The 16,444-nt window shown below is 40.6% G+C and overlaps 1 protein-coding gene across 1 annotated transcript in view; it reads left to right on the top strand.

Moving 5' to 3' along the window:
* Nucleotides 1-16,444, top strand: part of ap1m1 (adaptor related protein complex 1 subunit mu 1) — a 117,296-nt gene that overhangs the window by 77,031 nt on the left and 23,821 nt on the right. The window contains exon 11 of the mRNA XM_041205583.1: nucleotides 11,306-11,381. Within this exon, the coding sequence (XP_041061517.1) occupies nucleotides 11,306-11,381 (76 nt within the window). The remainder of the gene's footprint in view (nucleotides 1-11,305; nucleotides 11,382-16,444) is intronic.

Here is a 16,444-nt window from a genome sequence, read left to right as displayed (position 1 = left end):
AATAAGGTCTGAGTACAAGCAGTTAAAATGAAAATTGGATTACGCCTGCAAGCCCTGGTGCAATTATCCTCTACATGCCCTGTAATTTAATTTTACCTGAGAACTGCACTTAATCTTAACTATGAAATACCATGAAAGGTCAGTTGATATGACATAAAATATATGTTTTCAGTATATAGATTCTAATGTTGAAGTTCAGGAAGTGAGCTTCTGAATAATTGTCATTGTCAATGTTAGCAAGAGGAAGTAACAGGGAGAAAAACACTTTCATTTGCGAGTGCTGGTGTAAAAAAACCATAAAATTTGCATGTTGATTTAATCAAATACATGTGCAGAATTTGTGATTACATTTGGGGAGATCCTTTAGTTCCTGTTCGAAATGAACCAAGTATACTGCTATTCTTTAGAAAGATAGAACTGCTCATATTGCACCAACCTTTTGGCTCCTGTTTTGCCATTATTACATATCCCTTCCCAAATTTTCTGCATTCAGCATGCCCACCACAGAATCAAAAATTAAGGGTGAAAATAGTGTTTATATAGCCTTGACTGTCACCCCATAGCAGGGCACTAGACCACAATTTGAGCTAACTAATGATGGGATTTGATAAATATTTCCTCTCGTAATCCACCCATGACATGCTACTCATTTCTCTTGTTATTTGAGGAGACAATTATCATATCCAATTGTTGGCTGTTGTAAAAACTTGAATATTTGTTCCATACAGGAGATGGAAGAGTAGTGGTGATGACGCTGGGCTAATAATCCAGGGGCCTTTGCTGATGCTCTGGGGACACCAGTTCAAATCCCACCATGGCAGCTGGTGAAATTTAAGTTCAATTAATAGACCTAGAATTGAAAGCTATTCTCAGTAACTGTGACCATGAAACCATCATCGATTGTCATAACCCACCTGGTTCACTAATGCCCTTTAGAGAAGGGAATCTGCCATCCTTTTCTGGTCTGGCCTACATGTGACTCCAGACCCACAGCAATGTGGTTGACTTTGAATTGCTTTTGGAAACGGCCTAGCAAAGCATTCAGTTCAAGGGCAATTGGGGTGGGCAACAAATGCTGGCATTGTCAGGAGCAACCAAATCCCATGAAAGAGTAAAGGAAAAACATAATACAAAGTGTATATTATTAATTGTAATAATTATAATACAGATTAATCTAATTACAAATGCCTGAGAGTTCTGTCCTCTGTCCCATTGATGCTTGTGGGCACAGTGTCACACTTGACAGCTTTCCTTATTTGGCTATGATACTGAATACCATTTAGCTTCCTGTTTAGAATTCCCTTAATGGCATGGTTGTTGAGTTCATTGCTTACTGTGACACTGAAACGCGTGAATGACACAGATTTGATCTCTGGACTCTGTTGGTGCCACCACTGAAAGGAAGAGTGAAATTACTGCGTGACGAGTTTATAAGGCTTTTATATTTTAATGTGGACATTGGAATTCATGTTAGAAATATAAAAATGTGGAAAACATACATATGCATTTTTAAAATACGACTGAAATTATGTCTCCATGCTCTAGCCAATTTTCATTGCCTCCCCCAACTTGATGCAACAGGAGATTAACTTTTTTTATGAAGATATTAATATAAAGGTATGTTTTTAATATAGGGTTTCTAGTGCTGAAGTGTCTAAAGTTTATTAAGGATAGCAGTGTTGACCTCAATATCCATTTATTGCAGTGCAAATAATTGCCCATTTATCCCGTGAAATGGCCCCGTTAGAAGTTGCCCACCAAAACTCAATCTGCAAGCTCAGCCATGAAGAATGGCTAGTTGGTACAATGGAAGAGCACCCCACCCATGCTTTTGTGTCTTGGCATGTCAGTGGCATCGAGAGAAGAATGAAGTGAAATAGGTGGAGGTAGAAAGAAGTATGATCTTTCCAAAATATTTATAACGCCAGTGATGCCATTTTAAACATTGGATTTGCTAAGCAATTAAAATTTTCAGTAATAAACGGAAACAAAGTTAGTAGTTTATTGCCTGCTTCCCAGTCCCATCCTTTGCACTGGTATCACCTCATAAGACACCCTTCAAATGTTAGAGCTTTGTACTTCGTGCCAAAGCTAAACATGATTTTCACAGCTGAGTGCTCCGCAATTTTTTTTTTAAATGTGTGGGATTTATTGCTAATGTGCCAAAGAGAGAGAAGTTAATTGCAAGGTGAAATATGAGGGCTGTCTGCACTGAGTGCTGTCTGAGGGCATTGACAACGGTTGACCGGGTTGGCAGCACTTAGAGGTTTGGTAACCCATAGTTGCGTATTTATATAGCAGACCACAAATACTATACCAGCAGAGTTAATCAGTAAGCGGCATTTAGTTAGATTATACAGTGGCGGGATAAAAGATCTTCAAACCACATCAGAGCAGTGCAGGGAAAAATAAACTTGGGGCCCAAAGTGATGTGGTGTGCCATGGTTATGTAGCCGATGGCTGGAGGCTACTTCAGCTGTTGCTATCTTCATGCATTCGGTTACATCAGTAATAGGAATTAGGGGAACACGTGTTCATGGTTACCATTCAAACTTTCAGGATTTCCAATGGAATACTGGTGTGGCTTAACCAGTTGGGCTTGGAATGTTCTTTGTGTGGATGATAGGGAATCATGTGACTGCTGAATGGCCTCTTCTGTGCCATTATGACTCTTTGACTCTGACTATTTGTCTGCAATTCTCAGTTGAAGCCCTAGCTATTAAGGGTTATTGACCCAAAGCAGGCAAATGGAGTTAAAATACAAATATGCCATGATCTGTTTTAATGGACAAACAGGCTCAAGGGGCTCAGTGGTGGCCTTTAGTTCCTGTTGATGTCAGTGGTTGAATCCTGACTCTGGTTTCACAATCTTTGAAAGCAATTGGGGTGACAGAGCACGTGTTGATGTTCCAATGCATTATAACACAGACTAGTTTTATACCTGGAGTCTCACTCAGATAGAGACACCTTCCTGACACTGAAGGTTATGATTGTACCTTGAATGGCACCGGAAACAATTGTCTGCACTTTGTAGGAGGTGAGAGAGAGGAGATGGAATGATGCATGTTCCAAAGAAAAAATTAAAAACAACTTTTGTTTCTATAGTGTCTTCCATAACCTCAGGATGTCCCAAAACACTTTACAACCAATGAACTACTATGGAAATGTGGTAACTTACATTGTGGTAAATGCAGAAGCAAATTTATGCACAGCAAAGGCCCACAAAGACTAGAAATGTAAATGACCAGCTAACCTCTTAGCGATGCCCTTTGAGGCATCAATGTCAAGATAGTGGGAGAACTCTTCTGTTGCTCTTCGAAATAGCGCCATGGGATCTTTTGTGTCCACCTGGAAAGGCAGGTGGGGCCTCAGTTTAACACTCACCCAAAAGACCTCCAACAATGCAGCACTTCCACAACACTGCACTGAAATGTCAGCCTGCATTATATGCTGAAGCCTCAGGAATGTGGGGCTTGATCCTATGGCCTCCTAACTCAGATGAGAGGGCAGTCACTCAACTAAGACTTTCACTTATTGTTTGAGGGAGGGGATGGTCCCTGAAGAAAGTAAATTAAGTACAAGTTCTGTATAATTTTAAACTGTATCACTTTCAGCCAGGTGTTGATGTCTTCCATTTCCTGCTTTCACAAGTACCAGACCACAGGTCTAAATCTATCAGAGTTGGGACTTTCATAGTTTATCATTTAAGGTCAGACTTCAAATCAAATTTGTTTGATAAGTTTAGGCATTTCAGAATACTGATTTTATTTTCACTCTTGATCTTGGGCATGTGTGCTATGTTTAAAGCCTGTAAAGCAGCAAACTCAAAACACAGCATAGAGCTACCTATAATTGGGAATAGAGCAATTGCTTACTGGTTGGAGTTAGTTCAAGTCGGAACTCTGAATAGGTGAAGTCTTTTATATGGAAATATGCATTCTCTCATAGCCAATTACGGTATAATTTACTTTAAAAAGCCTCATTTTGTAACATCTTCAGTAAAATATAAAACAAAGCACTCTTTTGAAACCAAAAGTTTAAAATGCTGAGGCTTCAGTTTAGTTGGAGTGGGTATCAAAGGCCTCTCTGATCTTTGCTAAAATTAAACATATATATTTGCTCTCACTGTGTTTACAAAAATAAATGTGGTTAGTCTAAAAAAAAAACCTGTGGAGACTGAAGTGACCTCTGCCCTGAAATCCTGTGGTTCAATTGGTTGAACAAGTTACCAGAACCACCACCTCCGAGCTTTCAAGAAACCACCTTTCTGGTTCACCAGCCTGATCTGAAGCTAAGATTTATATTGCAGATCAAGTTAGCCACCAGCCCCAGCTGCACACCCCAACCTACTCAAAATAAACCCCAGAGAAATCTATTCTTAGTCTATCTTTTACAATCAGATACTTCTGGCAAATTTTCATTTGCAATTTTCACTGTGCATACCTTGCACCTACATAACTATATATTGAGGGAGCAACACTTACACAGGCAATTATGCAGCTGACTAAACTGGGCAGATATGTGGCAAATGCAGGATAGTGAAGGTATATATGAGTAGTACGATGTGGAAAAGAGAACAGAGAATTGAACAGTCCCCTAAAATTCCCAATTGTTATGATCAAACCAGAACTGAATTTACCAAGTGACCCCAATGAAAAACCAATGCTCAAGGTTCAAGTTTTATGACTTTTACTTCAAAAATCAAACAAAAGTCAACATAAACTAAACATGAATTTACAGACAAATCATGGTCAATATATATTATAGATTATGTGTTAAGTGGCAGATACAGCAAAGTTAGATCTCTCGGATTTGCAAGACAGTCCACTCAGCATATATGGCACAAATTTCAGCCACAAAGTCCTTCAAAGCTCTGAACCTGGATAGAATTGCTGTTCCTTTTCTCCAAAGATTTAACTCCTGATTCTCATCTATCTCCTAATCAACCCAAGTTCCATGGGAACAGTCTTCAACAAAATGGCGCACTTCTTCAGAACCTTTTCAGCTTTGCTCATGACAGTCTTAATGGTGTAGATGCACTGGTATTACCTTTATCCAAGCACTCAGTGGCAACCCTGTATACTGTGTGGCCAAGTCTGGTCAGTCTATTCCTTTAAGTAACAGAAACAGCTCCAGCAACATTGCATTTGACTATTACCTGCTCCAGGATTCGGTCTTTGTCTTGTCCAGCCTGTCTGCTGCGCCGCCATATGTTCAGATGGTTCTGTGTCTATTATCTAGTAGTAAATAGTTTCTGTTTCTCCCTCCCCGCGCCCCCCCCCTTCAGGAATCTGAAGTTTCTGTTCCCCAATGCCTCCCAAAAAGAACCTGAATTTTCCATCCTGCCTCCCTGCCCAGAAACTGGAAGTTTCTGTTCCACCCCCCAATCCCAGGAACCTGAAGTTTCTGTTCCCCCCCCCACCCCCCATGGGAACATGAAGTTCCTGTTCTCCCCACCGCCCCAGGAACTGGAGGATTCTGTTTGCACGCGCGTGCCCCCCCCCCGCCACCCTGCCAAAACCCCAGGAACCTGTAGTTTCCATTCTCTCTCTCTCTCTCTCTCTCTCTCTCTCTCTCTCTCTCTCTCTCCCCCCGCCCCCCCCCCCCCCCCCCCCCCCCACCCCACCACCGGAAGCTGAAGTTTCTGTTTCTCTTTAAGTTAGAGTTATGACTCAAAATATACAAGCTTTGAAACAATGGTCTGTGCATTCAGGTGACAACTCTCATACGTTTCCCCATTGGGCTCATGGATTCCATTGCTTAATGAAGTATGACAGTGATATCTTAGAGAATAGAATTGCACATTGATCCTAAACAGCAAATTGGATTCTTCTTTTTCTGTGCAGGCAAGTTGGTGAAAAGAAATACTAAAAGGAAGTATGCTATACAAGGTTAGATTTTGAACAAATGTGGATGAACAGTCCAGGGGGAATTTGATTTTGCCCTCGGTAGTGGGCAAGAAGGCAGGGGTATTGTTGTATGGGAGAGAAGATGGGGGGAGTGGAGTGCCTCCCCCCTTGCCAACTCCCTCCGATTCATTTGGGCAGGGAAGGTTGAGGATGGCCTTCCTGTCTGGAGGCCAATTGAGGTGCTAAGTGGCCAATAAATAGCCACTTAAGTGCCACATCCCAATAGTGAAATGCTACCAGTTTTTGTTATTATGGCATATTCCACTGTGCCACACAGGAGGCTGCCCAGTAAAAGTTGAGGGCCTCCTTGCCAGCTCAGGTGGAGCCCTCTTGATTTGGCACTCTTTGGCCACCAGATGGTCAGCCCCTTAGAAAGCCCCCATTCTCACCAGGGTCTGCCTGACTGGTGAGTCCCACACGCTTACCTCTGACAAGGGGCCTTCTCCATCGTTGCTGACCCAGGCCAGTTGCATTATCAGCAATGGCCACTGCTCCCAATGCTGCTGTTGGGATTGAGGAGCTGCCAGCCATCTGATTGGCTGGCAACTCTGAGGCAGGATCTCCATCCTTAATGGAACGGAAGCCCCAATTGCAGGCAGTTAACAGCCTGATGACCAGGCAATTGCATCAGGTCTTCCAGAAGTGGCCACAACAGGGTTGTCCCTGGCTTTCCAGCCAGTAGACAAGACCTCTGTTGCTGCCATTAAATTCAACTCCTAGTATGCAGTTACATAGATTATTAAAGATGGACATGCAATAGAAAGGTCCACGACAAAGAAATTTGGATTTTAGCTTCGGTACATATAGGTGTTGAATGTAAAACAAGGAAGTGCTGTTGAATATTAAATTCAACATGTTGATTAGGTCACTGTTGGAATACTTTTGAGTTTTCAGCTCCCTACCAAAGAATCAATGGAAAAGCTGCAATTGACCAGGCATTAGATCGTACAATGATAGATTTGGAATAACTGAAGCTATGCTCACTAGAACGTGAGAGGTTACGGTCTAACAGAAACACTCAAAATTATGATGGTTTGAGAACATCCATAATGGGTGATCATTTTCGATGGCCAGTGGGGAAAAGAAAATCTTGCATTTATAAAGCACCTTTCACAGCCTCAGGATGTTCCGAAGTATTTTACAACCAATGCACTGTTGTAAGATCAGAAACATGGCCCAGAATTTGTGCACAGCAAGGTCCCACAAATATCAATGCAATAATGATCAGGTATTCTGTGTTAGTGATGTTGGTTGAGGGATAAATATTGGCCAGGGCACCAGATATAACTCTCCTCTCCTTCAAAAGAGTGTCATGAAATCTTTTGTGTCTACCAGATGGGACAGGTGGAGCCTCCTCAGCTGATCGTCCCATCCAAAAGATGGCAGCTCCAATAGTGAAGCACTCACTCAGTCATGCGGCAGCCTAGATTTTGTGCCCAAGGCTCTGAAGTGGAACTTAAACCCAGAACCTAATGACTCAGAATGGAGTGTGTGACCACTGAGCCACAGCTAACACTTAAGGCAGAATTTTCTCTCCAGCATGCAGGAGCAGGCCCTGCATGCTGTCGCCTAAAATGACGCACGGTGACGTTGGGCTTGCGTCCCGAAGTCACTGCGCGTTATTCTGATCTTTGATTCGGTAGGCGCACACCAGAGTCGGCTGTGCACCTGCCGAACTGTCAAAGGCCTGTTAAGGCCATTAATGAACCAATTTAGCCAATTGACAGGGCTGCCTGTCCAAACTTAAGATTGGTGGGCAGGCGAAGAGCCCAAGCAGCCTTCGCATTTTGCTTGAAACCTCATCCACGGGCAGGATGAGGTTTCATTAAATAAATAAATAATTTTGACAATTGATAAACATGTCCCAGCTCATGTGACACTGTCATGAGGGCACATGTCTGAATAATTTTATTGTTTTTTTTCAAACTTTCACTTTGATCTTAATCTCCCTGAGGCAGCTCCTGAGACAGACCTCTGAGATTGAGGGATCTGGGTGTCCTAATGCATGAAGGTTAGTATGCAGTTACAACAGGTAATCAGGAGAGCTAATGGAACATTATCATTTATTGCAAGGGGAATTGAATACAAAAATAGGGAGGTTATGCTTCAGTTGTAGAGGGCACTGGTGAGACCATATCTGGAGTACAGTGTTGTATAGTATTGGTCGCCTTAAGTAAGGAAAGATGTAACTGCATTAGAAGTAGTTCAGAAAGGTTTACTAGGCTGATACCAGGACTGGGCAAGTTGTCTTACAAGGAAAGGTTGGACAGGTTAGGTTTGTACCCTGTGGAGTTTAAAAGAGTCGGAGATGACTTGAACAAAACCTTTAAGAACCTGAGATGCTTGACAGAGTGGATGTGGAGAGGATGTTTCCTCTTATGGGTGGATCTAGAGCTAGTGGTCATGGTTTAAAAAGGGGTCGCTTTTTTAAGACAGAGATGAGGAGAAATTTTTTATCAGTCTTGAGTCTTGGAACTCTTTTTCAAAAGGCAGTGGCAACAGGGTCTTTGAATGTTTTTAAGGCAGAGCTAGATAGAACCTTGATTAACAAGGGGGGTAAAAGGTTATCGGAGGTTGGCGGGAGGTTACAATCAGATCAGCCATAATCTTATTGAATGGCAGAGCAGGCTTAAAGGGCTGAGTGGCCTATTCCTAGTTTGTATGTAGATAAGCTGAGAAGTAATGTGTAGCTAATACTGAGGCAAGCTCAATGAGTTGAATGGCATCCTTCTGTGCAATCTCAGTACACCACCAAAACTCCCCCTTCCCTAAGTCAAAGAATAAAATAAGAACAATGGCATCCCTCTGACCCCAGTTTTCATGCCATTATCATTGTGTTAGTTAGTGTCTAGCTCCAACAGTATTTCCAAACAGTAAAGGACATGGGCATTGTGCCTTTGGGTTGCTCTGGTACGATTAGCTTCCAGAATAGTACAGGATAGATTGGAGCGGTGAATTCCTTGGAATTGTATCTCCTAATGACTAGAGTTTAAGATTCTCTTCAAAAATTTAGTGATGATTTTGTTCACATGGAATGTTTGTTAATTTCTTCCCTAATGCAATGTTAATTTCATGAACTGTCTGTCACAGCTCCATGTTAGAATGCTGTATGGTGTTATATTATCTGTTATCCACAAACAATTTGAATATTTTTTCTGAATTTAACATCCAAAACATCCAAAACATTATGCAAAATTTAAAACTGAAAAAATGTCTATTTAATAATAACATAATTAATTATCTCAATAGAATTATTTTGGTCTTTTGGTGCCTTCATTGAAGCTCTTTGTTGAAGGTTACAGCCTTTCCCAAAAACCTGATCTTGGCAATGATATTTTTCCCCCAGTGTTGTGACTGTTCGCTGAAGGTAGATTGTGTCGTGTGGTTCACTTTGCCATGAAGCATCAGGAGCGTTTAGACAGCTCAACTGAATGGTGTACTTCAGTTTCTAGTAGTTTCCACCGAGTCATCCTCTCAGATATTTGAAGAAGAGCTAAAGGAGACAAATTCCAAAAGTTTTATTCATCCACAGTTTGTATCGAATTTTGTTTAAAATTCTGTGCGCAGGAAAAATGCCACTACTGGTTACATGCCTTTTGCCATTGTTTTAAGGTTGAAAACCATGTTAAGCTGAGACAATGTATTTTCCTATCATAACTTTCTCTTAACTTTAAAATAAAGTTTTGAAGCAGACTGAAAACTTCTATCAGCTGTTTTGTTACTAGAAAATGTAGTTATAACTGACACCTAAGGCGGATGGTGAGAAGCACCTAGTTTCTTTCTTCATCCCAATTTAAATTATTTGAAACAAAAACAAGTTAGTTTTGAAAGCAAGCAAAGCCTCTGAGGGAAAGAGGTAAGTGAATCTTAGGCCCCATCACTTGTCCTTGGGAAGAGCAAATGGTAATAAAAGGGAAATAGGTAAAGTGATTTACAGTGGACTCGGAGAGGAGTTAAGTGGATAGTTCCGAGAAGAAAAATGTGGTATTAATCAGGATGAGCAGTGATGATGATGAGGGGATAATGACAAGAGGACTTAGAAGATGATGGGAGAGGGGATGGGAAGGCAGCCACTGAGCTCCGCTATATGGAAAGTGCAGCCTGCAGTCCCCCTATGGCGGCTTGCCTTGACACACCACCCCACACGTAAGAAAGGATACAGAGGGAAAAGAGAGATGGAAGCAAAAGAGGGGAAACAGAAACAAAGAGATTGATAAGGTAGAGACTTGCTCATCATTATTAAACAAAAATTATGAACATAATTAACCCTCAGCATCTTTGATCCTGAATAAGTAATATTTTTGTATATAGGTGTCACGATTTGTAAGCCGCAAGATCCTTTGATGCTAATTCTCACCTGAATATGAAGTTAAATGTGAAACAGTTCAGATCTCTATTTGTAAAAGTTTGTTTTGTTTTCCCCATATGAAAACTTGTTTACATAGTCAACTAATTTGACTTCTGCCATGTGCTACTGTTATTGTGTTCTGTTCTATTAACAATGTTGTGTTTAAATCCCTTAAGGGCTGAGACATCCTTTTGTCTCTAACCTGCTTCAATTCTTCAAGCCCCTCCCACCTTCAACCCCCACAGGAACTGTGTTCCTCTGACTCAGCCTCAAGCGCAACCCCCTCCCTTCTCCTCACTGGTGGTAGCCAAGCCTTCAGTGACATAGGCTCTTTGCTTTTGAATTTTCCCTAAACACTTCCACTTCCCTCTTCTTTAAGATCCTCCTTAAGAGCCTTAAAATTTTTGACTAATCTTATTCGCCCTTTCTAATATCTGCTTCGCTAGTTCAGTATTGGTTTTAGCCTGATTGCGCTTAGGTGAAGTGCCTTGGGATGTTTTTCTACATTAACATTCTGTGATTCAAAATACAAATTGTTGAGAGCTGCAATCTTGTCCTGTACTATGGGATCATGATTATTGCCGCTCTTCAGCTGTTTTAGTATCTAATCTCATGGTGCTGCCCATGACCCAGAAGTCTTGATAGCCTTTAGGGCGATATAGTACGGAATTTGGGACCAAGTTTGAGCATTTAGCATTCCTAACAGTTGGAAGCGATATCAATGATGGATCAATTTGAGATTCAGAAACTTTTACTGTGATTTTAATTAACCGTTATTGATAATTGTGTTTTATTCAAAGGTGGTAGAGGATAAAATTTATCTTTCATGGTAATGTGGGATGGGTAGTAATGAATCATGGTCATGTTACAGGAAACAATTTTTAGGCCTAGACTCCTGGAGCTGTGAAATTTGGACCCCATCTACATCTCTGAAATAACACACAATCTGCACATGGGCTTCACTCTAAACTTGCAAAGGGGAATCTGATGCACGTAAAAGTGGAGATGTGTTTAACCATTTTACCAAACATCCATTTTCTTTTGTCAGGTTCGTTACTTGAAGATTATTGAGAAAAGTGGCTACCAAGCTTTGCCATGGGTTCGTTATATTACTCAAAATGGAGGTAAGGAACATGCATTTTTACACCTTAAATGTTGACTCCCCTGTGTTACAAACCAATCACAAATGTTAGCTTAATCCAGTGTCGCAAGCAGACTTCATCAGAGTGGTAAAATAAAATAAAATCTGAAATAAAAACAGAAATTCCTGGAAACACACAACAGGTCAGTTCATATCTCTCAAAAGACCCTCCCTGACCCTCTGAGTGTTTTCAATAGTTTTTTGTTTTCATTTCTATCAGAGCTTTTTTATGATATTACATCTTTATGGGCAAAACCTGCAATTTCATAAAGAAACACTGCTGTATTTCTCATCTGTATCCCTGATGCCTTATAATCTAGCTGGAGTGTTTTCAAATAAGGCTGCTTTGCACATGGTGGAAGGGTTTGTTGGCTACAAGGCACCCACTTCCTAACATCCCCAAACAGCTTTTGTATCTTGCAAGTCATTAACCTGCACATGAATGAATGCCCAGTAGTAAAAGCAATATCCGAGGTGCGATATAAAAATTGGACTGTTTCAGATTTGAAGTCATTACTGCTTAAAATAAAAACAATGCTTTTTGCATTCTTTTTAAAAATGTAATGGTTGTGCGCTGAAAGACAATTTACCTGCACTCCAGTATTAAGTGGAAAATGTTTTATTTTTATCTTCAGTTTTAGGTTATGTTATTTTATAGACACCATGGCCAATTCACTGGAGAAACCTATCCAGATTAAACCAAGGCATATCTTGTACCGAGTCATATTCTGCTCACTGCTGAAATTGAAATAATTAGTACCTTTCTAAAACCGGATAATCAAAGCAGAAGATAAAGCTGTAATTCATTCACACTTGGTGAATACAGAAACTGTTTTTATACATCATTGCTGTATGGTACATAGGTGGTGGGATGCAACTGTTATCTCAGTAACTGGTGCAGTACAGCCATTTAGTCCAATAAACCTGCAGTTACTGTGTACACATTTAATCTGAACTGTATCACAGAACTATACATTTAAAATTTTGATCTGCTGACTGTTATAAGGATCTATACAGTTAGAACACTGGTTAATTCTTCCCAGTACCAAAGGAATCCCCATGTTTGCAATGCAGTACATCTATTTATTTAAATAGAAATTATGACACAGATTCTGGCCATTTGGCCCAACCAGTCTCTGCTGGTGTTCATCTTCCATAACCCTGTAGTTCAACCTTATATACCCACACTGTTCCATTACCCCTTTATTGTCAAGCAGCTATCTAACCCATACTCAAATGCTGGCGTGGCCTCTGCTTCAGTCACTCACTCTGGTAGTGTATTCCACAGCCTCAAAACCCTTTTGAAAAAAAACTCCTTAAAATGTTTAATTAAATCCCCCTCTTATCTCCTTCACTCTAATGAAATATAATTTTTCAAGTCTTCCTATGCATTTGTATCTGCTCATACCAGCCAGCAGTGAAGTGAGCTTTTGTTGTCCCCTCCCTCCTACTGCGTAAAGTCCAAAACTGTACACAGTTCTCCAAGCTTACACAATCTGCTAGAAATTCGCCATTACATTGTGATTTTCATATCCTGAACTCTGACTGTAAAACCCAGTTTTCCAGTAGCTTTCAAATGACATTTTCCAACTATCTATTTATTTCCCCCCCCCCCACCCACCCCAAGTATGTTATTTTCCTTTTTAATCACAGGAAACAAAAATGATTTCTGGCTTAATTCCTAGCTTACAACCCACAATGAAGCATTTGGCATATATAGCTTATGTGCAATGCAGATTTAAGCAAAACTAACGAAGTCCATTAATTGGTTTTATATATTTGGTTTTGGGATGTGGGCAGCACTGGCAAGGCAGCATTGAATTGGCCTGAGGACATCAAAGGTTAGCTAGTGAAGCTTGATGTTGGCAGACCAGGATAAAGGTGGCAGGCCTGCTTTCCAAAGACTTGACTGAACCATTTAGAATCTCAGGGCAAAACAGCAGCTTTAATGGTTTTCCTCCCAGGTGACAGCTCACTAATGACCTGATTAATTTATAGGCTTTGAGCTTGTGATTTTTGGGTGGGCTAGGCCAATGCCAAAAGCACTAGGCTTGGTGTTGGCGTTCAGCAGTTTTAGAGCTCAGAACCATAAACGCAATTTGTGAAATAAGGTTCCTGTGTACACCAAGCTATCAGTAGCACAATATCGCAGGAATCCATCCATTTACATTATGGTACATGTCTATAATTAAGTAGAAATGACAAAATAGACTCTGACCATCTGCCCCAGCCAGTCTCTGCTATTCAATTTCCACAACTCAATACAAAGTACCCAAACTGTAGAAAATCTACAACATTATGAAAGTGATCTGATCTTTCTGGAATTACATTGATAATATACATTGATAGTAAATAGTAATTTCTGACATCTTTAACTTTCCTATCAGCCCAATCCCTCTTAATCTTATCAAGCTATACTGCCCAATGAGGTGAGGTGGATTTTGCAAGTATGAGAGTGCTGCTTGCTGAGTAAGTTGTGGGAGATACAATCTCGGGGTTATAGAAGTGATTCAAGAGCCTTTATTTAATAAATTCATTAAGTATAGGTGATGTTTTCATGACAAGTGTGTTCTGTGATTCACCTTCCTCCTACCCCTCCTATTTGTCTCTTTCACCTACCCCTCACCTCCCCTCAATAAATATGACAAGCAAACGTGTTACAGTACTTCACCAATAACATAATAAACCTTTAAGAATTGCCCAAAGGCAACACATGCCAAGTTTCTGTTTTGCTCTGTGATGAAACACCTGTCTTTCACTATATGCTTTATCATCACAATTCTGTCTAGTCATGCATGAGTTTGGCTTCTTTGTTGCTGTGATTAATTAAGCGAAGATCTGCCATGTGGCCCAGTAACAATTTATTGTTTTTCTGGAATACATGCGATCATATGAATTAGGAGCAGGAGTAGGCCATTTGGCCTTTCAAGCCTGCTCCACCATTCAATAAGTTCATGGCTGATCTGAATGTAACCTCAACTCGACATTCCTGCCTACTCCCAATAACCTTTTAACCCCTAGTTAATCAAGAATCTATCCAGCTCTGCCCTAAAAATATTCAAAGGCTCTGCTTCTACCTTTTGAGGAAGAGAGTTTCAAAGACACTCAGCCCTCAAGGAAAAAATTTCTCCTCATCACAATCTTAAATGAATGACCCTTATTTTAAAACAGTGTCTCCTCGTTCTAGATGCTCCCACAAGAGGAAGCGCCCTCTCCACATCCACCCTGTCAAGACCCCTCAGGATTTTAAAGGTTTCAATTAATCTTCTAAATTCCTGTGGACACAAATCTAACCTGTCCAGCCTTTCCTCATAAGACAACCTGCCCATTCCTTTAATAAATTCATTAAGTATAGGTGATGTTTTCACCTTCCTCCTACCCCTCCTATTTGTCTCTTTCACCTACCCCTCACATCTCCTCAATAAATAGTAAACCTCTGAACTGCTTCAAACGCATTTACATCTTTCTTTAAATAAGGAAACCAGTAATTCACACTGTACTCCAGTTGTGGTCTCACCAGTGCCCTGTATAACGGAAGCATAACCTCCCCACTTTTGTAATCAATTCCCCTCACAATAAATGATAACATTCTATTAGCTTTCCTAATTACTTGCTATACCTGCATACTAGCCTTTTGTGATTCATGTACTAGGACACCCAGATCCCTCTGAATCTCAGAGCTCTGCAATCTCTCACCATTTAGGTAATAAGCTTCCATTTTATTCTTCCTGCCAAAATGAACGATTTCACAATTTCCCACATTATACTCCATTTGCCAGATCTTTGCCCACTCAGCTAACCTATCAAAGTCACTTTATAGCCTCCTTGCATCCTCTTCACAGTTTACTTTCCTACCTGTCTTTGTGTTGTCAGCAGATTTAGTAACCATTCCTTCGGTCCCTTTATCCAAGTCATTTATATAAATTGTAAACTGATCCCTGTGGCACATCACTTGTCACATCTTGCCAACCAGAAAAAGACCAATTTATGCCAACTCTCTGCTTCCTGTTAGCTAACCAATCTTCTATCCATGCCAATATGTTATCCCCTACACCATGAGCTTTTATTTTCTGCAATAACCTTTGATGTGGCACTTTACTTAGATTTCCAGAGGGCATTTGATATAGTGCATCCACCGGTTCCCGTTTATCCACAGCGCATGTGATTCCTTCAAAGAACTCCAATAAAGTGATTAAACATGATTTCCCTTTTACAAAACTATGTTGACTCTGCCTGATTGCCTTGATTTTTTTCTAAGTGCCCTGTTATAACAGCTTTAATAATAGCTTCTAATATTTTCCCTATGACAGATATTAGGCTAACTGGCCTATAGTTTCCTGCTTTCTGTCTCCCTCCCTTTTTGAATAAAGGAGTTACATTTGCTTTTTTCCAATCTAATGGAACCTTCCCTGATTCTGGGGAATTTTGGAAAATTAAAACCAGTGCATCAATTATCTCAGTAGCCACATCTTTCAAGACCTTAGGGTGAAGTCCATCTGTACCTGGGGATTTGTCAGCGAGCAGTCCCAACAATTTTCTCAATACCGCTTCTCTAGTGATTGTAATTTTCCTGAGTTCCTCCCTCCCTTCCATTTCCTGATTTACAGCTATTTCTGGGAAGTTACTTGTGTTGTCTATTGTGAAGACCAAAGCAAAATACTTGTTTAATTCGTCTGCCATTTCCCTACTTTCCATCATCAATTCCCCAGACACACTCAATTGGACCAACGCTCACTTTGCTAACTCTTTTCTTATTTAAATATCTATTGAAACTCTTACTATCCATCCTAATATTACTAGCTAGCCTTCTCTCATAGTTTAAGTTTTCCCTCCTTGTTAATCTTTGTCATTCTTTGCTGTTGTTTATATTTTTCCAATCTTCTCGCAAATCAGTATTCCGTTTTGGGGGCTGATAAGGGCGCTGGTTCCTCTAGGGAGTGCGGACAGAGCGAAGCCTCTGGCACCATAAGCAACCTGTCTGTACAGGAGGGGAGGAAGGGAGGAAGAGCAATAGTAATAGGGGATTCTATAGTCAGGGGAACAGAT

This window comes from Carcharodon carcharias, chromosome 14 (assembly GCF_017639515.1).
Source record: "Carcharodon carcharias isolate sCarCar2 chromosome 14, sCarCar2.pri, whole genome shotgun sequence".
NCBI lineage: Eukaryota > Metazoa > Chordata > Chondrichthyes > Lamniformes > Lamnidae > Carcharodon > Carcharodon carcharias.
Note: the sequence above shows the minus strand (reverse complement) of the source record. Positions and strands in the feature narration are given on the sequence as shown.